Source organism: Hypomesus transpacificus, chromosome 17 (genome assembly GCF_021917145.1).
Source record: "Hypomesus transpacificus isolate Combined female chromosome 17, fHypTra1, whole genome shotgun sequence".
NCBI lineage: Eukaryota > Metazoa > Chordata > Actinopteri > Osmeriformes > Osmeridae > Hypomesus > Hypomesus transpacificus.
In genome coordinates, this window is record NC_061076.1 from 375,541 (window position 1) to 401,415 (window position 25,875).

At 43.3% G+C, this 25,875-nt stretch overlaps 3 protein-coding genes across 5 annotated transcripts; 1 reads left to right on the forward strand and 2 right to left on the reverse strand.

The window, feature by feature from the left end:
- Positions 1–664: 664 nt before the first annotated feature.
- Positions 665–17,601, reverse strand: pax10 (paired box 10). Its single transcript, XM_047037553.1, has 11 exons — positions 17,510–17,601; positions 16,774–16,968; positions 15,875–16,003; positions 8,887–9,001; positions 7,110–7,295; positions 5,119–5,277; positions 4,832–4,914; positions 4,434–4,602; positions 4,266–4,336; positions 3,355–3,499; positions 665–2,611 (listed from the first exon to the last, which is right to left on the reverse strand). The coding sequence occupies exons 5-11, from the start codon at positions 7,210–7,212 to the stop codon at positions 2,532–2,534; spliced, it is 810 nt and encodes a 269-aa protein (XP_046893509.1). The 5' UTR covers positions 7,213–7,295; positions 8,887–9,001; positions 15,875–16,003; positions 16,774–16,968; positions 17,510–17,601; the 3' UTR covers positions 665–2,531.
- Positions 13,092–20,517, forward strand: rcn3 (reticulocalbin 3, EF-hand calcium binding domain). Of its 2 annotated transcripts, none has more exons than XM_047037552.1 (9): positions 13,092–13,561; positions 13,998–14,095; positions 14,591–14,820; positions 15,269–15,462; positions 15,823–15,995; positions 17,004–17,064; positions 17,216–17,307; positions 17,555–17,662; positions 20,035–20,517. In XM_047037552.1, the coding sequence occupies exons 3-9, from the start codon at positions 14,609–14,611 to the stop codon at positions 20,140–20,142; spliced, it is 948 nt and encodes a 315-aa protein (XP_046893508.1). In that variant the 5' UTR covers positions 13,092–13,561; positions 13,998–14,095; positions 14,591–14,608; the 3' UTR covers positions 20,143–20,517. The 2 variants fall into 2 exon arrangements, with proteins under 2 accessions (XP_046893508.1, XP_046893505.1); XM_047037549.1 differs by lacking the exon at positions 20,035–20,517 and adding an exon at positions 18,542–19,711 and having other exon boundaries at positions 13,094–13,561.
- Positions 18,917–24,917, reverse strand: LOC124479060 (nitric oxide synthase interacting protein). Of its 2 annotated transcripts, XM_047037547.1 has the most exons (11): positions 24,513–24,916; positions 24,116–24,221; positions 23,891–23,972; positions 23,429–23,564; positions 22,505–22,710; positions 21,836–21,952; positions 21,567–21,637; positions 20,869–20,977; positions 20,206–20,733; positions 19,982–20,049; positions 18,917–19,666 (listed from the first exon to the last, which is right to left on the reverse strand). In XM_047037547.1, the coding sequence occupies exons 1-9, from the start codon at positions 24,580–24,582 to the stop codon at positions 20,662–20,664; spliced, it is 969 nt and encodes a 322-aa protein (XP_046893503.1). In that variant the 5' UTR covers positions 24,583–24,916; the 3' UTR covers positions 18,917–19,666; positions 19,982–20,049; positions 20,206–20,661. The 2 variants fall into 2 exon arrangements, with proteins under 2 accessions (XP_046893503.1, XP_046893504.1); XM_047037548.1 differs by lacking the exons at positions 18,917–19,666; positions 19,982–20,049; positions 20,206–20,733; positions 20,869–20,977 and adding an exon at positions 21,280–21,316 and having other exon boundaries at positions 24,513–24,917.
- Between the last annotated feature and the right edge of the window lie 958 nt (positions 24,918–25,875).

Sequence of the window (25,875 nt, forward strand, 5' to 3'; positions counted from 1 at the left end):
ACGGATGGAAGTTCCAGCAGGGGTCTGATCTAGCTCAGGATCACTGCATCCTCTCCTGGTCTTAACCCACTGTTAACTCTACACCTAATGACATTCATCTGCCAAAAGAAGTATTTAAGATTCACTTAAATACTAAACTGTATGTGCATACATCTGGAAGTGTGTGTGTGTGAGCAAGAAAGGGAACAGTGACTTTGTTTATAGTGTTAATGGGATGTGTGTGTGTCCACTACACACACGTGTTTCACTGTTAAAATCAGTTTGTCAGTTAGACCATTATTTGCTGTGGGCGTGGTGATGTAGTAACAAAAACAGGAAATCCACAGTCACATAGGCAGGAAATGCTACTGTTCAGCAAAGACATGTATGTATATCTATGCTGTTCGGTGTCAGAAAGAGAAATAAACACCAAATGTACATACATATACTGCAAAGTCTGAAGGGATATTTCACAAACTGCCCAATAATTTACTATTTTTTTAAAACTTTTGGTTTAGTCAGAGTGGAGTTCATAGATCAACAAAAGACACAAATCGTGAATCGTCACCTGACTTATACTTAAAAGTATAAGTTTCCTTCCCCTCTCTAATGAACCCCTCTCCTCCTCTCCTCTCCTCCCCACACTGTATCATACAAGACATCATTTGATTTCACTATTACACATGACAAATTTTAAGTTTATTCTTGATTTTTACAATCTGACAAAAGGGGTTTTCACAAAACATGTTGGTTGCCTAATTATACAGAACACACATTGCACATTCACAGATATACTTACATACACAAAATGTCACCATAAACCCTCACTCACCCACTCACTCTTTCACTCATATAGCTACGTATGTCCAAGTGAAGTATAGTAATGTAAAAATGACAAGGATGAATCCAAAATGAGGAATGGAATGGTAACAGAGATACAACAAAAAACAGAAACTCACAGTAACGTCAATATTTCACTAGATTTGATAGTCTTTAGCTGTTGTTGGATCTTTGATTTCACAAACCCTGATTGTCATTGGTTAAATAAGTCCATGTTGGGCCATGAGTGGTGGCTCCAATGCAAACACAGACTGGCACTGGGCCTCTGTGCTTGATTGTCATTTGGCATCTTCATTTCTTTTTGTGATTGTCATTGGCTGTCATTTGTGCAAGTTGATCATTGGCTATATCAAGTCTATAAATACTATGTTGTGTCAGGAGGGATTTCTTAAACGACATGAATGCAAATACTTGAAGAATTCCTCCAGTAGTGAATCCTCCCAATGTACCATCAACATCACAACAGTGCAACAGGGTTTAAGATAAAGGAGACAAAGAAAGTCAATCAAAAGATTTAAAGGTTCTTTTCAGACTAATCAAACTGGATTTCTTGGCTGTGTTGTCACATCTTCCTGCAGCCCCTGTTTTAAAGGGTTATTTATTGAACAAGTTGGCAGAGTTTAAGCATCAGTGAATTTGTAACATCCCCTAACACCAGTCGTGCATTCTGAAATGAAAGAACAAGAAGATAAATAGAACCAGGCTGTATGCTTGCTAACAAGAGTACACCACACATATTAAATGTGTTCACCAAAGGAAGTACTGACACCTAATTGTCATTGGCCCTTTTCAAACCCTAGTTATTGTGATGGGAAGGGATATTGCCCAGACACTTATTGTCTTCTGCCACTTCTGGACAAATAGGGCCCAATTTCCTGATGGAGTAATTAGCATCATACAATGCAAGTTATGGGAACAATTCTTCTTCTATATGCAGTTTTATTGCATGTCATTTCGCTTGTATATTTACCCAGGACATTTTAGATAGGCTACATTTTTGGATTAGCCTACTACTGTACGTGCTATGTTCGTGTACCTGATTCTGATTACAGTTAAAACAAGTTGTTAGTTATAACCTTACCGATGATTAGAATCCCACCATAAACATATATTAAATTAAGATAATCGTCATATACCGCCCACCCGCCCAATCGTATTGCTTTTCGCTGGCTGGCGTCGCTGACTCTAGTGGTCAGATGAGTGAGTCAGAGGACTCGAGATCGAAACCTGGATTGTGCGTGAGGAAGGAAGCAACACTAACAAGCGACACGTGATGCTGGGATGTCCATGCCATGTTGTTGAAGCTCATCACGAGAAGGTACAATTATATTTAACAGCCACATCCTCAGTCAAAAAAGCTGGTATGTAATATTATTTTGGAGCGTACAATGGATGGACCTTCTGTTACAATGTCAAGTCAAGTTGGTCATATGCTAGGCGTTAGGGATGTTAGGTTATGTTGAAGGTCAGGTTAGGGTCAGTTCATTGGCCACAGTTAATTGGTTTGTACCTCTTACTAGCTCTCTAGCAAACAGTAATTCCCTGTTCTATGTGGGTTGCCAGGTATTTAGAAGTATCCTGCTCCGTGGTGTGACTTTGGGTTAAAGCTCCAAGTAGTGGAGTTAGGCTGGCTGCTGGGATGTGATTGGTTGCTGGTGGGTTTCCATTTAGCATCCAGAATCATGTTGTGATGAATAATCAAAGTGTTCGTCTCAATGCAGTCTGGTCCAGTACTGACCCAAATCCTGCTCACTTCCTGGTACCGGTACAGACACTCCAGGAGAAAGATAGCCTGTGAGACAGAGAGAGAGACAGACAGAGAGAGAGACAGACAGAGAGAGAGAGACAGAGAGAGAGAGAGAGAGGGAGAGAGAGACAGAGAGAGAGACAGAGAGAGAGACAGAGAGACGGAGAGAGAGACAGAGAGAGACAGAGAGAGACAGAGAGAGACAGAGAGAGAGAGAGAGAGAGAGAGACAGAGAGAGAGAGAGACGGAGAGAGACAGAGAGAGACAGAGAGAGAGAGAGAGAGAGAGAGAGAGACAGAGAGAGAGAGAGAGAGAGTAATGGGGGACATGGAGTAGAAGGAAAAGAGAGATGGGGTGAATAATTAACAGATATGACAACTCAGAAAATCATCACACATACAAATGTCACACATCAGAGGTGTAAAACCTCTGCAGAATGTCTGCCCAGCATGGTCTATCTATCATGACCAGCTTGTATTATCTGGATAAGTAAAAACCCTATTTGGTGAATGCTCTATACAGCTGAACACAGGAAGGAATTCAATCCAAGAGGCTTGAAAAATTAATGCAGTTTATAACGTAGGACTTTCTTGACATTGTTTATTTAAAGAAGCTAAAAAGAAGATGGATTCCTTTTTTCTGGGCACAACTTGTGTCCCTTCATATGATTAATCTGTGTGTATTTTACCATTCCAGGGCACACACACACACACACAGATGCACACAGCCACTCGCATTGTGTGCTCAAACACACAGCTACACAAAGACAAAAACACACAGAAACTCACCTGAGCTGGAGCTGGCAGAGTGAGAGGGAGGGAGGAGAGGGGAAGGGTAAGGAGAGGAGTCAAACTTGCGTGGCAGGGGGGGTGGGGCTGAGGGGGAGGGGGGGAGCATGCAGGAGTAAGAGGGAGCTGACTGGGCAGACAGCGACTGGACAGAGGGACATGATGACGGGACATAGGGAAGGAAAGTAATGGCCAGAAGGAGAAAAAAATAGGTAATGGTTAGAAAGATGACGAGAGAACCAGCCCTGAGGAACACAGCTGCTTTTACACAGAACTCCAAACCATCACATCTGGGCACACATAATATACTTTCAAACTGTAAAATATTTCTTATATACCTTATAATATACAGGGTTGCTTACTGTAACACAAAGGGTTTCTGAACATCAGCCAACACCATGACAGGGTGGAGATTACTGAGGCTTCAGAACATCTCTGGAATCTCGCTTTGTATATCCATTGTTACTGTTTCTATAATAGTGCAATGTCTCCTTGATGATCAATGAAATCATAACTAATCTACTCTAATTTAATCATTTATCAACGAGAAAATTCCAGCAAAAAATTTAATAAAAGAATAATGATTTTCAAAAAGCCAGTTACATGTTAGATTAATTATAATATTTGTATAATAGGATATAATAGCACGATAGGAGTTATCAACACAATCCACAGGGTTGTAAAACTATTATTGTGAGTCTTGTTTACAGCAAAGTGCCATGTTATTGTTTTTGACCAGAGTAGAATCAGCACTTCCACTAGAGGGAGCTGGAGAATCTTGGTTTCATTTAACAGTGAACTTGTCCCAGATCTCTGAGGATTGGAACATCATATAAAACTATGACAGATTTGAACAGAAGAAATGGAATCAACCAAGGTTTTACACCTGCCCCCCCCACAGCAGATCCTACCTGCATGTTGGAGAAAACTGCCAGAGAGCCGTAGCTTGAGAGAGAGGGGTCACCACGACTGTGCATGGAACCTGCCACACACACAGCTGCACGTCACTACCATATGTGGAGGGATACAGGAAATACTACACACACACACACACACACACATCAAAAGGTGAGTCATACCTGAAGAGTTGCCATGGTGAGAGTGATAGCCACTGGAGCTAAAGGAGGTGCTGAGAGGAGCAGAGAGGGGTCTGAGAGGAGCAGAGCAGGAGGTCCCACTCCCAGACCTCTTCTGATTGCGCAACTTTTCCTCCCTTCTCCATTTGGCTCTCCGATTGGAGAACCACACCTGTGATGTCATCAAAGAAGTGGATTAACATTCAATTTGACCTAAACATTTGATGAGACTGAGTGTTGGGTTCAACTGATTGTTGCAATGTGTACAGCTAACACCAAGGAGAAAGTATATCTTACTGTTTTATTTATTATGTTATATCATCTTGTTTCATAGCTGTCATGCTACAACATTGACATCAGGGGGCAGTATAACATCATCTCACATAGGAGAAAGACATTACCTGAATGCGAGCCTCCGGCAGGTCTATCTTAGCTGCCAGTCTCTCTCTGGCAAAAACATCGGGGTAGTGTGTCCTCTCAAATTCTGCAAGATGTAAATAAAAGTTGTGTGTGTGTGTGTGGGGGGGGGGGGGGGGGTAGTGTGTGAGTTAATGGAATGTCCCTGTGCTTGCTACTGGACTACTCTGTGTTTGCATCAACCCTTCCATCTATGGGGCCCACAAACTTTCATGGTATTGTATTCTCATATACATTTCAGCATACATTTCATGGTATGCTCAAGTCAAACCTTTTTCTAGCGCGTCGATCTGTTCCTGGGTGAAGCTGGTGCGGTTTCTCTGCAGCTTCCGCTTCAGCTGCAGGTGGAGCTGAGACTCATCCACCTCATCCCTCTGCACACCCTCTCCTCCCACCATCCCCACGGTTACATCCTCCACCAAACAACCATCTTTGGTGTGAGGAGAGAGAGGGGGAGAGATTTCAGTGAGAAGGAAAGACAAATGATGTCATTAGTGAGGACAAACCATGATGTCATTAGTGAGGTCATTTCATGTTTGTACGATCACTGTCTCTGGTTTGTTTGGGTGTGGATAGTGTGGTTTAGCATGTGTGTGTGTGTGTGGATAGTGTGGTTTAGCATGTGTGTGTGTGTGTGGATAGTGTGGTTTAGCATGTGTGTGTGTGTGTGGATAGTGTGGTTTAGCATGTGTGTGTGTGTGTGGATAGTGTGGTTTAGCATGTGTGTGTGTGTGGATAGTGTGGTTTAGCATGTGTGTGTGTGTGTGGATAGTGTAGTTTAGCATGTGTGTGTGTGTGTGGATAGTGTGGTTTAGCATGTGTGTGTGTGTGGATAGTGTGGTTTAGCATGTGTGTGTGTGTGTGTGGATAGTGTGGTTTAGCATGTGTGTGTGTGTGTGGATAGTGTGGTTTAGCATGTGTGTGTGTGTGTGGATAGTGTGGTTTAGCATGTGTGTGTGTGTGTGTGGATAGTGTGGTTTAGCATGTGTGTGTGTGTGGATAGTGTGGTTTAGCATGTGTGTGTGTGTGTGTGGATAGTGTGGTTTAGCATGTGTGTGTGTGTGTGTGGATAGTGTGGTTTAGCATGTGTGTGTGTGTGGATAGTGTGGTTTAGCATGTGTGTGTGTGTGGATAGTGTGGTTTAGCATGTGTGTGTGTGTGTGTGTGTGGATAGTGTGGTTTAGCATGTGTGTGTGTGTGTGTGGATAGTGTGGTTTAGCATGTGTGTGTATGTGTGTGGATAGTGTGGTTTAGCATGTGTGTGTGTGTGTGTGTGGATGGTGTGGTTTAGCGTGTGTGTGTATGTGTGGATAGTGTGGTTTAGCATGTGTGTGTGTGTGTGTGGATAGTGTGGTTTAGCATGTGTGTGTGTGTGTGGATAGTGTGGTTTAGCATGTGTGTGTGTGTGTGTGTGGATAGTGTGGTTTAGCATGTGTGTGTGTGTGTGGATAGTGTGGTTTAGCATGTGTGTGTGTGTGTGTGGATAGTGTGGTTTAGCATGTGTGTGTGTGTGTGTGGATAGTGTGGTTTAGCATGTGTGTGTGTGTGGATAGTGTGGTTTAGCATGTGTGTGTGTGTGTGTGGATAGTGTGGTTTAGCATGTGTGTGTGTGTGTGGATAGTGTGGTTTAGCATGTGTGTGTATGTGTGGATAGTGTGGTTTAGCATGTGTGTTTGTGTGTGTGGATAGTGTGGTTTAGCATGTGTGTGTATGTGTGGATAGTGTGGTTTAGCATGTGTGTGTGTGTGGATAGTGTGGTTTAGCATGTGTGTGTGTGTGGATAGTGTGGTTTAGCATGTGTGTGTGTGTGTGTGGATAGTGTGGTTTAGCATGTGTGTGTATGTGTGGATAGTGTGGTTTAGCGTGTGTGTGTGTGTGTGGATAGTGTGGTTTAGCATGTGTGTGTGTGTGTGTGTGTGGATAGTGTGGTTTAGCATGTGTGTGTGTGTGTGGATAGTGTGGTTTAGCATGTGTGTGTATGTGTGGATAGTGTGGTTTAGCATGTGTGTGTGTGTGGATAGTGTGGTTTAGCATGTGTGTGTATGTGTGGATAGTGTGAGTATTGTGAGCTTCTGTTTCTGTCCAGTTATCTGTGTGATTTTCCACCCCAAGCTGACTTTACATGCACTGCACTACACTGAAAAGGTCACACACACACACACAAACATGAAAACACACTCCCTGATACACTTTCTTAGATGCACACAAATGCACACACATACAAACAATCCTTCTCCACATGTTCTTAATGCTCTCTCTCACCTGTTCCATGCTGAGGAAGGGTGTTTGGTTGATGGTACCAGTTGTGTGTTCCAGTCCAGCTGGAGTTGCTCTGTAGGTTCAACATGGTGAGCTTCTCACTCATGACCTCTCCCCTTCATAAGCACACAGCCTCTCTGCTTCTGACCCCTGACCCCTGGATTGTCCAATTAGTGCGCGCGAACACAACTACAAGGTTTGGGAGAAAGGATGGGTGAAAAAAGGGAGAGAGAGAGAGAGAGTGGGGGTTGGAAAAAGGGTGAGAAACCGAAAGTGTATTAAGGGGGAGAAAGAGCGAAATGATTAATGAAAAGAAAGAAGAAATGGAAGGAAGGGAGGAAGGTGGATGTGAAGATATGGAGTTCCACTTCTGTACACACAGGACCTGAGAGACGCAGGCACATCTACACATACAAAGACTAGCACATCTACACATACAAAGACAAGCGCATCTACACATACAAAGACAGGCACATGTAGACATACAAAGACAGGCACATGAAGATATACAAAGACAGGCACTTGTGCATTAGCCTCCTACGGTGGCACAAAGAGAGTTCATTACAAACACAGGTAATTAGGAGCTACACCCCCTCCACTCTGACACTGACCGTACACACACGCATGAAAGGAGAGAGCAAGACTGTCGACTAGCATTAGCCAGCGTGTGCACAGCGGTAGACACTAACTACACTAATGATATACAGTCACCATACATCACCACACACTCTCTAACTGTGATGCACAGCATGGAGATACAGATCCTTTAGATACAATATATGCAGTGTTGTAAACTAATACAGTGACAAGAACATTTATTGACTCCCCACCCTGGCAATAGTATGGAAATAAATACATAGAGGAAATAAAAAAAAAAAACACAGTTTAACCCACTAGGATCAAACACAGCTTATTGTAACAAGTACTGAAGTTTTCCAGTGAACATCAGTACAGGTTCAGATAACCACAAACTGAAACAGACATTCAAACTGCACATGTGCAGCACATCTCTGTCCCAAATCCTCATGGCACTTCACATGTTGACCATGAGACAGAGAGACTGAAATACATCTCCACACACATATCTGACTCCTGGTTGAAATGAGCAACAAGAACCGTTCACTGCCTAGCCATCATCAATCCATTATAGTCAAGCAAGGAAAGTCATATCAAGTAAAGCACAGATCACCTCTGTAATGATGGGGGAAATACTTTGAAGGGTACTCTGTTGTCTTTTCAAATTATTTCTTCGGAGTAGGGGCTTCCCCCCAAAAAAACCTTATAGTGTTTTTGTGATTTAAACTCATGAAAAACATGAGTTTCTGTGTATGTAGTGTATCGAGGAGAGAGGAGAAAATAGGGAAAATTAGAGGGAAAACAGATGGAGATAGAGGGAGAAAGAACAGATCAAGAGATAGAGGTTGGGATTGGAGCAAAGAGGCAGAAAGGAGAGAGGAAGAAGTGGAGAGAGAAAGCAGCTAGCTTGGTGTGTGCTCCTACTGTCATGGATGGGTGCATCTCTGTGTCTTGTCTGCCTCGCCATGAGTCAAAGGTCAAATAGGTTGGGTTGTGTATTAACATAATCAAACATAAAAATAGAATACTATTAACATAACATAATACTAACAACATTCTCACATCTTGATTTGAACCAACAACTTTTTCTTTTACACATTTTAGTACACTTCTGGATGTTTCTGTCTATCTTTCAGTCTGTATACAGACTTCACTCGCCTCGTCTGTGGTGATGGACTGACAAGTTTAAGCAAAGTCCACTCACCTTGTACTGAGAGGATGGCTTCTCACGTTCCTTCTTCTCTTTCCAGGGCTCTCCTCCTCCTCTTCCTCTTTTACTTTCTCCTCATCCCACTCCTCTTGACTCTATTTTGCTGCCTCTGTGTGTGTAAAAGAAGACAGTGAGAACAGAAGTGACCAACAGAGAGAGAGAGAGAGAGAGAGAGAGAGAGAGAGAGAGAGAGAGAGAGAGAGAGAGAGAGAGAGAGAGATGGAGTTAGACAGAGCGAAAGAAAGGAGAAGAGGGAGGGGGAAGTGGGCCAGAGAGCAGCCCGTCTGCAGGCACTCTGGTCCTCAGAGCGATGGATAGAGCGGGAGAGGGGAGGAGAGGGGAGGGGAGTAGCAAGGGAGGGAGAGAGGATGACATACAGACTCAGTGTCAGTGTCAGGGCTGGACTTAATGCCAGGAAAAGGGGTGATGAAGTGAGAGAGAAAGAGAGTATTAAGTGATGTAGAGGGGGTTCTAAAGGTATAGAGTAAGAGATTAATATATTCATTCATATGAAGAAAGAAGCAATACAAAAACGTAAATTACCCAGTTGAAAACATTGACATGTTATTCCTAAATGCTTACAAGAACTACCGCTGTTGTACATGTTCAGTATTTTAGTCATCTACGCAGATGAGAGTGGGGCACATTTGTGGCTAATATTTGAGTTCAAAACTGTGTATTAGGTACTCCTAACAATATTGAAATAGTGCATATACATTAGAGCACAAATGAACTGTTTCACACCAAAATGTTGTAAATGTATTTGGAGAGAACAATCCACTCTCATTGGTCTCTCTTCCTAAAACTGATTAGATCTTCAGAAATATTATTCTCTTGGCAGATTCCTATGATAGCACGTGAGTTACAAGATGACAAGAAAAAAGTGAACATGTCCTTGTACTGGCGGTTTGTTTTGGGGTCAAATAGTGTAGCTTTGGACTGAAACAAAAGAGTTGAATAAATGAGCCTGTTGTATATGCCAACCACACTCGTGACACCTCTTAGTTTCAAATCAACATGTCTGCAAACAATGGACACCTCATCAATACAGACCCTAACCCTAACTCAGTCAGTAAAAACACATGGTGGATCAAGACAGCCCCTCCCTACACACACACACACACCCAGGCATGCACACACACGCACACAGCACGCACACTACACACATACCACTGCATGTTTGGCATGTGTCCTCTCTGACTGCACTGTGTCTCCTCCCACTTTGTCACTATCGTGACATTGCATTTGCATATTTCATTGGATTAGCCCAGAAAATGAGAGAGGCCTTGACAGGCCAAAAAAAAGAGAAAAGACTATTTCAGTTTAAGAAAACTTAACTAGTTATCATCTGATTCACAGGCGTCAGCTATTTCCAAAGTTTAAGCCTTCGAAACTATATACACTGTAAGTAGACATAAGCCTGCTACTGAGAAGGTCCGTAAATTTACTTTAAAAACAAATCATAGTTTAAACTGTGTTAACTGACCTTTTGTCACTCACTTTCTAATGAGTTGTTTTCATTGTGTTAATAAACTTTTATAATCTAAAGTTAAAATGCAAAATGTACATATTATGATAAACATCTAATATTAAATAATTAGTATATGAATGTCTATGTTTTTGTAAAACAAAATACAAATTGAATCCACAAATTATTAGCAAATTCTTCTTGACAATCATCAGGATTTGGTATTTCACATGGTGCACATGCAAAAGCACTTAAAAAATTTCAAGGACTACATTTCTAAAACAATGTAAGGTAGGATATTTTTAGCTCTACTTTTTCTGGTTTCGTTTTTTAATAATAATTTTATCATCAAAGTGCATCATTATTAGACAAAGTAAAGAGAATGAAAGGAATTTAGATATTGTGTTAAAACTGTAATTGGCTCCTGTGATGAGTTCCAAGTTAAATTCAAGTGAAATACAATTCCAAGATAAATGAAGCATGTATTACAAAAATGCTATTAAAATCCTACTACTTGTAAAAAAATAGAAATGGTCTCAAACAAGAGAGGATGAGTTCATTTGATGGGTTAGGATAGGGATAAGAGAGGATGAGGTTCATTTGATGGGTTAGGATAGGGATAAGAGAGGATGAGTTCATTTGATGGGTTAGGATAGGGATAAGAGAGGATGAGTTCATTTGATGGGTTAGGATAGTGATAAGAGAGGATGAGTTCATTTGATGGGTTAGGATAGGGATAAGAGAGGATGAGTTCATTTGATGGGTTAGGATAGGGATAAGAGAGGATGAGTTCATTTGATGGGTTAGGATAGGGATAAGAGAGGATGACTTCATTTGATAAAGATAAGAATAAGAAAAGGGGGCAAGGAGGGCAGACGAAAAAGAAATGGGAGGAGGGGAGGAGGGGAGGAAGAGAAGGAGGGTGCCAACATCTTTTATTTCCGGTTGACAAGATGGATCTTTCTCCCTCCCTTCCTCCCTCCTCTCCCCTTCCATCTCTCTCTGTCTCTGTCACTCTCTATGTCACTTGCTAAAGCAAATATACTGAGGTAAGAGAATAAGGGATGATAAAATTGTTTATTACTTGAAAAAATTCAGTAAATATTGATCATAAACATCTGTGTTGGTTGATCTTATGTTGAAAGGCATAAGAAAGTGTGTGTGTGTGTGTGCATGTTTGTGTATACACATGTGTGCGTGTGTGTGTTTGTGTATACACATGTGTGCGTGCGTGTGTTTGTGTATACACATGTGTGCGTGTGTGTGTGTTGAATTTTGCAGCTTAAGGGCACATTTTTTCAGTCTCTTGTTAGTTCCTCCCTGTCACCCTCACCCCCCCTGCCCCCCTCTCTCTCTTTCACTGCTGGGGGGGGGGGGGGGAGTGTCACCATGACAACAATGCCGGGACAAATTAACATCAAGCCCTTAAAACAAAAACCACAGTATACGTGTGCATGTGGGGTTATGAGGATGACCGAGTGTGTGAGTGTTCTTTATGCATGTATCCATATATAACCATGCTGACTATCCTTTACCCTTCGTGACCACATCAACTCTGGGTCTCCAAAAGGGGAGGGTCGACATCCATGTCAACATGTGACTCATGAAATATTCATCTAGCCAGAATAACCATTCTATCCATCATGCTCACTTTGTCTATTTCCTCTCACTCACTCTTCTCTTTCTATTCTTCCTTGCTTTGTCTTCCCATCTCTCGGTTTCTCTCTCTTTCCCTACGCCTCCCTCCATCTCTTTGCTGTTGTTGCCCCCAGGCTACAGTGTGGCACGTCCTCCCTCCATCCCTCTCTTCCCCTCCTCTCTCACTGCCCCTGTCACCTTCAATTGCTCCATGGAACTAGACACAGTGCCTGAGGCGGGGGAAGAGAGGAGAGAGAAAGCGAGGGAGCACGAGAGGACGAAAGAGAAAGAGAGAAAAGGAGGTTGAAACAGATTGAGTGCAGAAGTACAGGTAAAGAAATGGGTGGAGTGAAAAAAAGAGATAGCAAGAGAGACACAAGTAGAACCAGCTGGAGGTACAAGTAGAACCAGCTGGAGGTACAAGGAGAACCAGCTGGAGGTACAAGTAGAACCAGCTGGAGGTACAAGGAGAACCAGCTGGAGGTACAAGTAGAACCAGCTGGAGGTACAAGTAGAACCAGCTGGAGGTACAAGTAGAACCAGATAGAAGAAAGACTAGCAGACACAGTGAAAACAGCCATGTTAGTCTGGCGCCCAGTAAGCATCCAGCATCTTCACCAACACTGATGACTGACTGGGCCAGTGGTTATGCTGAGTTTTGCTCCTGCAGAGCATTACAGGGCATACTGAGGTTCCCAGACAACTGCTGTTTTCAGTGACCCAAAGAATATTCACCTCTTAACCCCCATTAACATGAAAACAGTCACATTTAAGATCATTTGACTGCAGACACAGTCATGTAGCCACCACTACTGGACATACCTGAATGTGTTTACCCTCTAATAGTGATGCAACAAGACAACAACTCTGTCAACTGAAGTCATGACAGTGGGCTTAAACTCTGAACCAACTCATTTTAACCAGTTACAGTCAGAGATATGTACAAATACTGAATGAAGATCATAATTAAAATAAAAGTTAGCCTATATTCTTTTGAGGTTTTCATTTAAGGTATTGGTTAGGACGAATCATTGTGGAACTGGGGTCTTTAAGCGAGCCTGTATGGATAAAACAAGCATAAACGAGTCGGACAAAAGTTTGTCTTTTGTGGCAATATATAAAAAGTATGTTTTATTATCCAAAAAACGTAATTAACTGTGCCTCTGCAAAGGTAGGCCGATGCATTTATATTTTGTATATAATCATAGGGTAGCTGTACATTGTTTTTACAAGAAAGACTAAATCTTACAACAAAAGTTACGAACATGTGATACGTATGTGCTGCAAACATTTCACAGAATCATGTGGACTACTAATATGTTAAACATCTACCAATTATTTAACTGAGGTATAAAAAAAATTGTAATAAAATCTCTGAACATTGGAAGTTTGGATTTTACCAATTGCAAAACCCAAATCTATGTTTTTGAGATTCAGCTTCAGGAAGGAAGTATGGGATTTAGAAGAGACTGAGATTGCGCGTGCTCTCAACCAGACTGAGCCGCATGATCCCTGCTCTAAACAATCCCAGTCTGCCCCCAAGCGACAAGACTGCACAAACAAGTAAGGTTCTCGATTTTGCGCATATACATTTTAAATATACAAATTACAAGGTTTTGCTGATATGCGTTGTGATTAGAAACCTATACAAGAAGTGTTGTTAGATTCAGTAGCTGGTTGTAGGCCTATTTGCAGTTAAGGCCAATTAACATATATAGCCTACTTAAAATTCTGATTATAATTGACGGCGGTTCCTCTATACATTTTCCCACTTTGTTAACTAAACTTCAGAAGGAGTTGAAAAACGAAAGATATTGATGCGCCTTCCGACTATGAAACGTTTCACCCCGCGCGTTCGTGTGTCAACGTGGCGTTTCAGAGCCAATCAAAATATGTTTCAGACTCCGTTGGTCCCGCTTGCGAGATCTTATTGGTTATCAGGTTTTGTCTGCATGTTTGTGAATGGTCGACTGAGCAAATTTGGCAACTCCTCTTCCAGTAGGATTTAAAGAGGCAGGGAGGATGCCAACGCGTACTCCAGGCAACTATTCCTGAAGAAGAAAGACAGAAAGAAAGAAAGAACAGACTCAAGAATTGGTACGTGTTTTCCCTTCAACTGTACTTGCAAATTTATTGGCTATAAAAGCTGATATATAAAAAAATACTTTTGGCCTTTGGGTTCATTAGATTTATGTGGTTTTCTAATGCCATCAAAGTTAAGCTACCAAAATCAAGCTTTAGGTTGTATTATATTTTCATCATTTAATAAAGATTTTTCATTTCTTTCAAATGTACTTTGTTTGAGACACTTAGTCAGTCTCATTCTGTGAGTCAAGGTCATGTCTTATCTGCATGCGTTATTAGTGTCACCCTAAATCCACAAAAATCATATTTTCTTGTGCTGTCACCTCTCTCTGTCTGTCTGTCTGTCTGTATGTCTGTCTGTCTGTCTGTCTGTCTGTGTCTCTCTCTCTCTCTCTCTCTCTCTCTCTCTCTCTCTCTCTCTCTCTCTCTCTCTCTCTCTCTCTCTCTCTCTCTCTCTCTCTCTCTACCACCTGTCTTCTATCTGTCTTCTATCTCTGGTGTTCTCAGTCTCCTGAGGATCTGAGGATGTTGCTGTCCCTCATGTCACTTGTCCTCCTCGTTGGAGTTACTGTTGCTGTACCCGCTCAGGAGAAGCGTATCCATCGCCATAGCGACCTCAGTGACCGTGACCATGACGATGCCACTGGTTTCCAGTATGACCACGAGGCCTTCCTGGGAAAAGAGGAAGCCAGGACCTTTGACCAGCTCACCCCTGACGAGAGCAAAGACAAACTAGGGTTCGAAACCCCCCTCACACACCACTAGGGCTAGAGACCACCACCTCTACTTGACACTGAAACAGAAGTAGTTCATTGGTCTAGGTGTAATTTCTCTGGGATTGTAGTTTTATTGCCAACAAATCATTCTATCACATTTGTTTGCTGTGGGACAGAAATGTTCCTCCAAACACAATCTTAGATCAGCATGGACCTCAATGCAACTACCTCAAATGTACCTCAATTTATTTATTTATTTTTTAATCTTTCAGTTAGTGCTTTTGACAGCATCATTACAATCTAGATCCTCTCACCCTTGCCCTCTAGTGGTAGAAATGACAAATGATCTTCAGCCTCATTCACCTGGGAATATCCCCTCTCCTAGTGCACAGAACTGTCTGCTATGCAGTTACTGCATCTGAATATTGTTAGAGTGAACATTAAAAAAGGGTTCCTCTCCTCTCCACAGGAAAATAGTGGAACGCATCGACACAGACAAGGATGGCTTTGTGAGCCACGGGGAGCTGCACCAGTGGATCAAACACCGCCAGAGGAGGTACATCGAGGAGAATGTGGACAAACACTGGAAGGAGTACGACCAGAACAAGGATGGAAGGGTCGGCTGGGAGGAATATAAGAACACCACCTACGGCTTCTACCTGGGTCTGTTTACATGCTGTTATACTGGGTCTGTTTACATGCTGTTATACTGGATGGGCCTATAGGGTGCTGTATGGTACTATGGTTTGTGTGTGTGTAAGTTCTTATGGAGCTATGGAATGAAGAATTCAGACAGCTTCTGGGGTTGTGTGTTTGTGGGATGGGCGTGGAGTTGTTGGAGCTTGTAGTCTTTTAGGGGTGAGAGACATAGACCAGCTTCAGTCTTTGGCAAAGGACCACAATCAATCTTCCAATTGAGTCTGTCCTATTATCTATAGTACTTTTCTGTACTAGGTTAACCTTATGTTGACATGTTTTGAGTGAAGCTAAGAGGTGCTGATATAATTTGCCTCACCGCTGCAGATGAGGAGTTTGATGATGTGGATGACAAGAGCAGCTATAAGTCCATGCTTACCAGAGACGAGAGACGCTTCAGGACAGCGGACCGCGACGGCGACGGCATCGCCACCAGAGAGGAGTTCACAGCTTTCCTCCACCCTGAGGAGTACGACCACATGAAAGGCGTGGTGGTCCAGGTGAGGGTCTGGTGGAGGTCATAGGAAGGTTAGGGGGGTCTGGGGGGGGGCCTGGTGGAGGTCATAGGAAGGTTAGGGGAGTCTGGTGGAGGTCATAGGAAGGTTAGGGGGGTCTGGTGGAGGTCATAGGAAGGTTAGGGGGGTCTGGTGGAGGTCATAGGAAGGTTAGGGGGGTCTGGTGGAGGTCATAGGAAGGTTAGGGGGGTCTGGTGGAGGTCATAGGAAGGTTAGGGGGGTCTGGTGGAGGTCATAGGAAGGTTAGGGGGGTCTGGTGGAGGTCATAGGAAGGTTAGGGGGGTCTGGTGGAGGTCATAGGAAGGTTAGGGGGGTCTGGTGGAGGTCATAGGAAGGTTAGGGGGGTCTGGTGGAGGTCATAGGAAGGTTAGGGGGGTCTGGTGGAGGTCATAGGAAGGTTAGGGGGGTCTGGTGGAGGTCATAGGAAGGTTAGGGGGGTCTGGTGGAGGTCATAGGAAGGTTAGGGGGGTCTGGTGGAGGTCATAGGAAGGTTAGGGGGGTCTGGTGGAGGTCATAGGAAGGTTAGGGGGGTCTGGTGGAGGTCATAGGAAGGTTAGGGGGGTCTGGTGGAGGTCATAGGAAGGTTAGGGGGGTCTGGTGGAGGTCATAGGAAGGTTAGGGGGGTCTGGTGGAGGTCATAGGAAGGTTAGGGGGGTCTGGTGGAGGTCATAGGAAGGTTAGGGGGGTCTGGTGGAGGTCATAGGAAGGTTAGGGGGGTCTGGTGGAGGTCATAGGAAGGTTAGGGGATGCGTGTCAGACTCACCTGAGCTTACTGACAGGCTCTGTGTTTGTCTCACATGGGTGTCCAAGAGCACACGCCTCTGCTGCCTTCCTCTTCCATGATTCTTGGCATGATGAAGGCATAATGCTTGGTGTGACATTATGATTTCTTTTGATCAAGAAGTCTGCCTTTTTGCGCAACATCAGCAGACATCTCATTGAGTTATTTTAAAAGGAGCTGTGAACAACAGTTTACATGTTGTTTGTTATTAGGAAACACTAGAAGACATTGACAAGAATGGGGATGGAAAGATTGACTTGAACGAATACATTGGTAAGTTTCTCACTCATGTTGGAACTCTGTACCCTCAGTCTACAACACACACATTTCATATGTAATGTACATATTCAGTAGGGTCTGACAGTCTGTAAAGTTGTGAAGACGTGGTTCTGAGTCTTGGCTCACTGCTCCACATCATCCCCAGGTGACATGTTTACAGCGGACTCTGGGGAGAGCGAGCCAGACTGGGTGCGGACTGAGAAGACCCACTTCACAGAGTTCAGGGACGTCAACAAGGTTCTGCACTGTCTCCTGCATCTGCATGATGATGTGAAACATGATGGCTGACTGATCATGTCAATCTGGGTTCTGGGTACCAAGATGAACTACTCCCTCAATGTAATATGAGGAAGAAAGAGAGGCCAAAACATTGGATGGTTAAGAGAACCAGGAGAGCAGTCTTTATGACCCGATATACGGAACCTGAAACTGGGCTTACTCTCTGTGTGTGTAAGGAATAACAGACTGTATCCTGTCTCGTCAGGATGGATTTCTAGATGCCAGTGAGGTGTCTCAGTGGATCCTCCCAGGAGAGATCGACCACGCCGACAACGAGGCCAGGCACTTGATCCACGAGACAGACACAGATAAGGTAGGTCTCCTTCTGTGTCCACAAACACAACAGTGCACACACACACACACACCCTCAATACAGATTTAACTGTATAACACAAGCATAGATTCTGAAGACTGGACCTCATCATTGGCAACAGTCTCATTGCTTTGCTGTTGTTCCAGGGTCCTTGTTGGGATATACAGATATTAGGGTCCCTTTCAGAAACAACTCAAACTTGTCAGACAAGTAAACGTATGGTTTGTTCATTTAGAATTTACGCTTTGGTAGGAGCATGGGCTCAACTATTCAAATCAATCAAACTCTTGTGTTTAATTATTCACTGAATAAATCGATGACTGAGCATGATTGTCAGTAATTGAGACTTTAATTGACATAATCTGATGACTTTTGTCCCCTTTCTTTAACAAAAGAAGTAGATTTGATGTGGTTAGGTCCACAAAGAGCCCCCTGGCATTGCTTTAAATGGCGAGCCTTGAGGATCAAATCATACAGATGAAATCTAAAAACATAACACTGCTTCTTATTAGCCTGGGTGCATACTCCTGGCTCTCGCATCTAGCGACACACAGCTGTGCCATTACTGTCAGCCCTGATATGGCTAATAACCAACATCATGGAATTAATTAGGTGTAATGACCTGGTAATTATAACAAGCTTCTTTCCCCCCCCCCCCCCCCCCCCCCCCCCCCCCCCCCCCCCCCCCCCCCCCCCCCCCATCACCTCATCTGTACCTCGTGTGATCCCCTCACCTCCTTTTCTACTCACTCTCACTCTACCTCTACCTCTTATGCAACTTTTCTGTCATGCTCCCATTCCTCTCAACCCCTAAATCATGCCCGTGATCAATGGTGTTGGGCTGGAATTGCAACGTGCCTCCGTGATTGGACGCGACAGGATGACAAAATAACCAAGAAGGAAATTCTGTCCAACTGGAACATGTTTGTCGGAAGCCAGGCAACCAATTACGGGGAAGACCTGACCAAGAGACACGATGAGCTCTGAGTGCCATTCATGAAGTCATACATGATGTCCAGGGGGGCTAGAGCTACGGTCAATGGGGGGGGGGGGGGTTCCTTTAGTCTCACAAACCTTTTTTTTTTTCTATTCTTTTTATCAATGAGTCATATGGGAAGGGTCCTGCTTTATCAATGAGTCATATGGGAAGGGTCCTGCTTTATCAATGAGTCATATGGGAAGGGTCCTGCTTTATCAATGAGTCATATGGGAAGGGTCCTGCTTTATCAATGAGTCATATGGGAAGGGTCCTGCTTTATCAATGAGTCATATGGGAAGGGTCCTGCTTTATCAATGAGTCATATGGGAAGGGTCCTGCTTTATCAATGAGTCATATGGGAAGTGAGTCATATGGGAAGTGAGTCATATGGGAAGGGTCCTGCTTTATCTTTTGACAATTTGTGTTGTTGGATGTGGAGATCTGCAAAGCACACGTCATGCAAGCCCTCCAACACTTCCTGAAAGGGGCGTGCTTAAACTGAAGATGTCCCCCCTTGCATCAGTGATCTCCCCCTGGAAGTCTGGCTTGAGAGAGAGAGAGAGGTCTGGGTACCAGATTAGGGTTACCCTAACTGAAGTACAGTATTTTTTTATATTAGAAATAATAGACATCACGGTAATCGGTTACTGAATATGTACTAGGACTAGGTTTGAGGGAGATGTTTCTGCTATCAGCACAAGGGTGAGTCAGCATAGTGGTCAGATTTGAGGACAAGGATTTCAATCGAGATCAATAGGAGCGCTACGATAACAAATGTTTACACTGGCAGATACAGAAGCTCTGTCTATAATCCAAAAATCTTACACACACATGCTAACAACACACAGCTGAAACAGACAAAGAACCACATGCCTACATAGGAACACTGTTCAAATCAACACTCTTCTGCAGACATAAACTGTACACTTAGTTTGCTGTATGTACACTTGTGAATGAAGAGAAGGATGGATTGGAGAGGGGGAGGACTAGGGTGGAGACAAAAAGGAACCACTGAAAATGTCTCTCTGTGAATAAGAAATAAAGCCATGTTGGTTTTTATAATTCAAAAATATTTTTTTCATTTCTTAGTCACCAGTCAATGTTTTTAATCTGAAAAATAAATATATTAACCTACACAAAGACCAGACACAGCACAATCATCCTTTAAATTAACAGCTGAATTTGTATTTTTGTACATTTGACTTTAAAATATTATTTTCATGAAGAAGCCCTCTTTAATTATTGGATGTTATTTTCTACATTATGGGAACATTTAAGTGAAAGGTCAGTTGTGTTCCAGATTTCTTCTATTTAACTGTCTAAACTCTGTTGGTTCATACCTTTCTTAGTCTGTTTTCAACTCTTTCCTCCAAACGCCGGGCTCTCCTCTCAGGACGGCCTCCTTGCTCTGTCCGAGATCATAGACAAGATGGACTTTATTAAGACCAGCTGCATGACGGACTATGGAGGCTTGGTGGTGGATGGGCATGATGAACTGTGACCTTTCATTAGGTGACCCTACCACATCTGACCTTCTTACACCAAATGCCAAAATGATGCGTACTTCCTGTAGTGAGGTTCCAGCCTGACTTGACTACAGCCGGATCGACTGGGTGAGACGAGCTTACATCCATTTACTAACGTCACCTCGAAACAGAGAATGATCAAGTAAGTCAAGGTTAAACATAAGAGTTTAGTTAATGTTAAAGTTAGCAGTAACTTCTCAGGCCCTAAGCATTTGCAATAAAATGATCAGAAAACAAAAACAGGATACTTGTCTATGACTCAATCAACTTTATTTTTCATCAAATTGAGGACAGACACCATGTTGCCAAAACAGAGTGATGTTACACTATGTGGATGTGTGTGTGTGTGTGTAAATGAAATAGCTACAGTTATAAACCAACAAATGAGAAATGACCCAACAGTTGGCTTTACCCAATCAATATCTACAAGACTCCACCCTCCTCCATCCCACTTCCTCCTCCAACTCTCCCTGCACCACCTATCTCCATGCCTTCTACACCTGCATTACTGGCCTTGATTCTTTGGCTTTGAGTCCCACTCCAGAGCCCGCAAACCCAGTTCCTCCCTGGAAAACAAGACAGAAGAAAAGAAATGGAGAGAAAAAGAAATACAAATTCAATTTTACACCTCGCAAGCTGTGACCACACACACACACAACTGTTAGGTGTCACACACAGTATGTATACGTGTACACACACACCCGCTGTAGTGGTATGATGTCCTTCTCTTTGAGTTTGTCTCCAGTCACAGGGTCAATCATGTCCTTCCTGATCAGCTTCTCCACACACTCCTGTGTCACCACAGCTCCACTGGTGACAGAGTTCAACCATGTAGGAGGCCAGGGGGCGGGGGGGAGGGTGTAGGAGGCCAGGGGGCGGGGGGGGAGGGTGTAGGAGGCCAGGGGGCGGGGGGGAGGGTGTAGGAGGCCAGGGGGCGGGGGGGAGGGTGTAGGAGGCCAGGGGGCGGGGGGGAGGGAAAGGGACATGTCACATTCAGTACACTTACAGGGAGCTGAGAAGGGTTCTGGAATGTCTTAGTACACAACAAAACCCAGAGCAGGACAGGTGTACTAGATGGAAGATGGAGGCTCTGCCTGTCATTCACTGAGTCACGTCATGTTTGGTCCTTAATGTCTTGTGACTGATTTGCTATGTGGATTAAGACATGAGAAGATGAGAGGTCACTAATCTTAAAAAGCACAAACTTTTGTTTCTCATATGGGAAATCATGTATTTATACTGTATATCAATGATATAATAATGACACTGTGTGCCAACTAAGTTGCATCGATGTAAATTAAAATGTCAACGTTGGAATTTGTTCTTTTGACAGCGATTCCATATAAGTGGTGAGGTAGTAAACCATCTAATCAAACTGAGATCCAGTCGTGGTACTCACGAAGGTCGCAGGACGGAGCAGGGGGTGCTGTTTCCCAGGGTGTCTTTGGTCACTGCACACACATACCTCTCCTAAGGACACATTATAGAGACATGTTTACAACATACATCTGTGTTTGCATGTACATGTGTCGTTGTTCTATGTTTGAATGAGTTCCACCATAAGGCTTGAAGAGGTCGGTCCTTAACAATGTAATACGTCTTCAGGCTGAACTCATGAGGGTGGTAAATGACACGGTTAGCATGTTAGCATGTTAGCATGTTGCTGACCTGCCGTGTGAGAAGGGCCACTCGGTCCAGGCTGGGGTCCAGGGCTTTGAAGCGCACAGGGATGAGCTCATTCATCTTCAGGGGCCTCCCCGACATCGGACACAGCACCGTCTTACTCTGACAGGGTGGGAGAAGAGGAACAAACCTTTGATCATGGCTCAGACAAAAACAAGCAAGTAACTACCTCACAATTCTCATTTAAGCCACTGGCATGTCCCCTATTGCCAATATATATTGCATAAGAGCTATTGCATTAGCACCTCAAATACAGTGATAACGGTTCACAAACAAAGAGCACGTTGACATGAACATTTTGACCTAGCTGACAGAAGAGGCAACAAACTTGTTATGGAACGCTACCTCAGACAACGACCCTGGTTCAGGACTAACCTGGCCCCACAGTGGGGTTGAGGAAAGGATAAATGGTTTTAGGGTATCACAAAACTAATATGTCAAACTGGAGCATCTGTTCCAGCTGACTTCTAAACTGTTACTACTTTTTACTCTTATGTCCCTTTGTCCAGGCAGTATAAAACATACACGAGCAATGGAAGACATTTGTTGCCTAAAAATATATATTTATATGCTTTGAAAATACTGAAAAATATGTTGATGTTTTCATTCAAATCTAACAGAAAAATTGGAAGAAAAACAAGGCAGTCAAATTACTGGTTTCTTTAGTAAGGTGGGTTTGGCTTCAGGCGTTAGCATGGGGATCCAGAAGCTGGGTAGGCTCTGGGTAGAGCCAGGCGCAGAGGAGGAGGAGGAGCTGGAGCCAGGAGCAGAGGAGGAGGAGTCTGTCATGGAAGAACTGGCTGAGATGCTGGCGCTGCTCTGACCGTCTGTCCTAACCGTCTGGCCGTCCTTGGTCAAGCCTGGTGAGACACGGGACATCAGCTCACATTCTTAAGGCCGATTTATACTTCTGCTTTTTACGCACACGCACACGGGGACCGCCCTCTCCGTCAAGAAACGCCCTCTGCGTGTCCTCTCCGAGCCCCTCGCAGAGCTCTGTGTGCACCTCTTGATTTTCCTGACTATCCGTCCGTGCATCCATCATTTTACGGATACCCCTTGGCTGTGATTGGTCCGTATTAAGAACCGCTTGCATCAGGGGTGGGGGCGGGCGGGGTTGCCGTGACCAACAAGAGACCAGAATCCTTTGACCGCCATTGTTGTAAGTTTTTACAACTCTTATTTCAGCTAAACAGTACATGTAAATCAGCATCTGAATTAAAATGTGACGAGAAATGGGCAGTGTAGTTGCTGAAAATTTGCTTATTTTATTGATGAAACGGCTCCTTTGTAAATTTGCTCCGACTTTTCGATAACCTAGCTAGCATTGCAGTGCTTTCTACTGTTCTGGCAGTGAATTGCTTTCAGCACGCAGAGCCATCGGAGTAGTATAAATTCAACCAATCCGTCCAACTCCGTCCGACTCTGTGCGTGCGTCTGTCCGTTAACGGAGACGCAGAAGTATAAATCGGTCTTTACTCAAATCTTCGATTCCGTTGATACAGGGTTGCACACTTGACCAAATGCTGCTCACACAACTGCACAGCTACACAATGACACTTTCTCTCTGTGTCTTACCTGAGGTGAAGGGGTTGATGGGCTTGGACACAATACTGTTCTCCCTGGTCTTGAATCTCTCAGCCCTCTCCCTCTCCTCTGACTTTGACTCAAGTCGACTGTCACTCTTCTGAGTCTGTTTCTGCTTTTCGTAGGCCTGACGGGAAGAGGGAAACCATGACAGTAGGAGGAAGAGAGACACCAAGATGGAGGGGACAAGTCCTCTTATTCAAGGTGAAAACTTGTATTCTCTCTAAGAAGGGTACAGGTCACACAAAGATGCACAACAAACTTGACTGATTTGAGAAGATTTCATTGGTTCACTTATTGCTTGGACTGAGAGCAGTAAGCCAATTTCATCCAATTCAGTTTATCCACAACAGATGCAAAATGTCAATACCTTATCCTGTCACTTGCAACCAATGTAAAGCTAGAGCACATACACCACTGAGATCAAGAATTCCTTCAATGAGTCAAACTTGCCTTCATTTTCTTTGCAATATCTGTCTTCTGGTGAAGCATGTACTCCAGGATGGCCTGCTTCTCATACAAGTATCCATCTAGACTAAAGATGAAAAAGTGGAATCTTGTGGGCATTCACAAACAAGGTCACAGTGATGAATGTATATTATGACAATACATCTTCAGTCCTCGGGTACAACTCGCGGTTCACGATGTGTGATGTTGTATCCATAAGCCTTGACATACGTTACAACAGGGTCCCTGCACGGCTGTAGAGAAAGGCAACAGCAGTCAAAGTCCTTAATTGCATCCTTGCCCAAACGCACACTTTGTGTCCCATAACCAGATGCCGCTGAAAAGAAAAGAGGGGTGGTATTTAAAGTCTTTCCAATTAATTTCTTGAGGACAGGGATATAAGCTTCAGGATAGAAACTAAATGGGCGCAATTGTTGTGATGGTCAGGCTTCATTAATACCCAGTGGATAAAGAAGTTAGAGCTAGGCTAACTTTGTGCTTCCTACAGTAGCTGTTGGTTTACACTAGTAGCCTGATGTTCGTTTCAGTACTACGACTAGGCAAAAGTGCTACAAAAATAATCTTACAAGGGCTAAAAAACCAACACGAGCAGTACATATTTACTCACCCGTGTCTTTTCTCTTCTCGTGGTAAGTGTATACGGCCCCCGCTGTACAATTTTTCCCATGTCGCGTCATTTTTAGGAAAGTTCTGTAGCTAGCTAATCAGTTCCTTGTTTCGATAGCCTACTAGTAGCTCTAGTAACTAGCCGGAAAGCACAACACTACGCTTACTACCCACTCAGTCAGCTAGCTAGCCAACAAGGGTATTTGATTTGCGTCGAGTAAACAGACTACGCGTCAAGTTAAAGACCCCAAAACCTTATTAGCAATTCGAATTTAAATGTAACGTTAATATTTGAGTGTGGCTAGCATTAGAGCTAGGTAGGCTAATACGATAAAATAAGTACACTACGCGTATTTACACCGGAACCCACTTCGTGTGCTTGCTATGGATTTCAAAATAAAAGATGAACTACATGATTTAAATTAACGCCTACATGTATGGCACGCCGAGTTAGTCAAAATTAAATAAATAAATAAATAGGTAAATAAATAGATAAATACATACATACATAAGCCTATGAAATAAACTCTGAAACAAAACAAAGATGGCAATAAATATATAAAGATAGCATTATATAAGTATAAAACTGAATCCATTTACCGACATCAATAAATAAATAAATGTATTTAATTCAAAATGACGTTTTTGTAAAGACAACATTTATTCATTTCATGGGACTTTTATTTCCTAATGCCAAATGTATTTATCTTTTGACAGTTTTACACACCAAATATATTTCTGTGCTGTATTTATTTCCGATCTTACATGCAAACGAGAGGGGCGTGGTTATCTTCAGACCAACGCAGCTCCACACAAGATAGAAGGCAGATAGGACACCTAGATTCGGTAGATTATGGAAGACATTAGTCATGTCAGAGATCGCATGCTGGCCTAATAGATCAAATTGATCAGCATGGCTTGTCAGGATGTATTATTTTGGCACACATTGTAGATTTTGTAGAGGTACTTGGGCAGATAAGTGCTGTAAGGTTTTGTATAGGCGGAGCCAAAACCCGACCGATCTACGTCACAGTGACCTATCTATGTCAGATCTCAGACGGCTGTTACTCCGTTGGTACGATGCAAAGACAAAGTAATTAATACATAAACACTCAGAGACTGCATGTAAGTCTGTTCTGATATCTGCAATTGATTTAGCTGTTGCTGTTGTTGCTAAATTCAATAAATTCGATGGGGCGGAGATTCAGCTCCTTCAGGCGACACGCCTGGTCCTAAAATTGCCCCCGCAGAGAAGACCGATGATTTTCTCACAATTTCAAAGCCAAATTGAACATACTTGTCTGTGAGTTTTAGACCTCCATTCATTCTGCACTCGACCGTTAGCGCCCTCATATGGAACTTGA

Bases quoted from the DNA above. Each gene is read 5' to 3' on its own strand.
- pax10 (XM_047037553.1), bottom strand. From the start codon at position 7,212: ATGAGTGAGAAGCTCACCATGTTGAACCTACAGAGCAACTCCAGCTGG. The intron at 3,500-4,265 runs GTAGGATCTGCT...CCCTCTGTCCAG, and splicing joins CAGTTTTCTCCAACATGCAG to TCGCTGTCTGCCCAGTCAGC. The intron at 2,612-3,354 runs GTGAGTTTCTGT...TCTGTCTCACAG, and splicing joins CTCTGCCAGCTCCAGCTCAG to GCTATCTTTCTCCTGGAGTG.
- LOC124479060 (XM_047037547.1), bottom strand. From the start codon at position 24,582: ATGACGCGACATGGGAAAAATTGTACAGCGGGGGCCGTATACACTTAC. The intron at 24,222-24,512 runs GTGAGTAAATAT...TTTTCTTTTCAG, and splicing joins CGAGAAGAGAAAAGACACGG to CGGCATCTGGTTATGGGACA. The intron at 21,953-22,504 runs GTAATTTGACTG...CCACCCTGTCAG, and splicing joins CCACCTTACTAAAGAAACCA to AGTAAGACGGTGCTGTGTCC.
- rcn3 (XM_047037552.1), top strand. From the start codon at position 14,609: ATGTTGCTGTCCCTCATGTCACTTGTCCTCCTCGTTGGAGTTACTGTT. The intron at 14,821-15,268 runs GTTCGAAACCCC...TCCTCTCCACAG, and splicing joins GAGAGCAAAGACAAACTAGG to GAAAATAGTGGAACGCATCG. The intron at 15,463-15,822 runs GTCTGTTTACAT...TCACCGCTGCAG, and splicing joins CACCTACGGCTTCTACCTGG to ATGAGGAGTTTGATGATGTG.